The sequence below is a fragment of the Arachis ipaensis genome, chromosome B01 (genome assembly GCF_000816755.2).
Source record: "Arachis ipaensis cultivar K30076 chromosome B01, Araip1.1, whole genome shotgun sequence".
NCBI lineage: Eukaryota > Viridiplantae > Streptophyta > Magnoliopsida > Fabales > Fabaceae > Arachis > Arachis ipaensis.
Genome location: NC_029785.2, coordinates 111027404 through 111028564, shown reverse-complemented (window position 1 = coordinate 111028564; position 1161 = coordinate 111027404). Strand labels below are relative to the sequence as shown.

Below are 1161 nucleotides of genomic sequence, written 5' to 3'. Positions count from 1 at the left end.
ATAATTTTGGTATAAGTATATTTAATTTTATTTTTAAAACAAGTTAAATTTAAAAAGTTAAAAGCTAAAAATGTAATAGATTTTTTTAGAAAAAAGTAATATTAACTATATTTTTAATCCTAGTCTCCTTAGTGTTAGAATTCTGATTGTCAACACAATGAAACAACTATTGGAGATGATCCAAATCCACTTTTTAATAACAGAAATGATGTTTGACGAAAACAAAGACATGAATGCTATCACAAGAGAAATAAATAAGCTCACCAAATGTTTGCACATGTTTTTAGTGTGGCAACCATTTTAGAAAAATAAAAATGAAAAAGGGAGGAGAGAAAAGAAAGTATTATACCGAATAAAGAATTTGTTGCATTATTATAACAAACTAATGCAAGCTTGAACTTGAACTCAAACATATGATTTATGAGAAATTCTGATTTATATATAGTGCTGTAGATAATTTATCGTTACATGTATGTGATTCATACAAAAAATGAGACAAAATAGTTAGACATACTTGTTGACATGTTGATTGAATTCATCAGTGACTGCCTCAGGGTTTGGCTTGAAAGCCTTGCGAGCTGCTTTTTTGGCTTCTATAGATCGCTCCATCCATACTTGGTCGAATTCAGCTATATTAGCATTTAAGGTAGGGAACACACATAACAACACCAATATAAGCATTTTACCTTCCATTAGAACAATTTTTCCCCCTTAACTCTTTTCTCTTCAATGTCCTTTGTGCATTTCCCTTTGTTTCTCAATTGATAATTTATTTAGCTTTCAATGTTTAACTTGTACTTCTTTATTGGCCTTACTATATAGATCCTTTTGAGATTGGTTCTTACAACAACAATAGAAGTAGGTGCGTGGGTTTCGGTTCATATGATCTATATTTGCGTGATTATAAGCCTTTTAGGCACGGTAGGAATAAAAGCATTGAATCCTCCAAATTGTATACATCAGCCATATGAATCTAAAATAAGATCAAAAAATCCAAAAATGAATAGTTATGAGGAAAGCTTGGAAAGCCTTTGCTTTGAGCGATTTCCTTTTGCTCTCTTTGCTTTCTGCACCTAATTTTTTTTTTCAGTGAAATTTTGACTGCATAAGATTGATTAAATAAGATTTTATCAGCGAATGAGACCTTTTCGCCCACTCTAT

General features: G+C 30.7%; 1 protein-coding gene across 1 annotated transcript in view; it reads right to left on the bottom strand.

Annotated features, from left to right (window-relative positions):
• The window catches only part of LOC107610759 (pectate lyase-like), a 2662-nt gene extending 1837 nt beyond the window's left edge, over window positions 1-825 (bottom strand). The window contains exon 1 of the mRNA XM_021123525.1: window positions 515-825. Within this exon, the coding sequence (XP_020979184.1) occupies window positions 515-693 (179 nt within the window). The 5' untranslated portion in view covers window positions 694-825. The remainder of the gene's footprint in view (window positions 1-514) is intronic.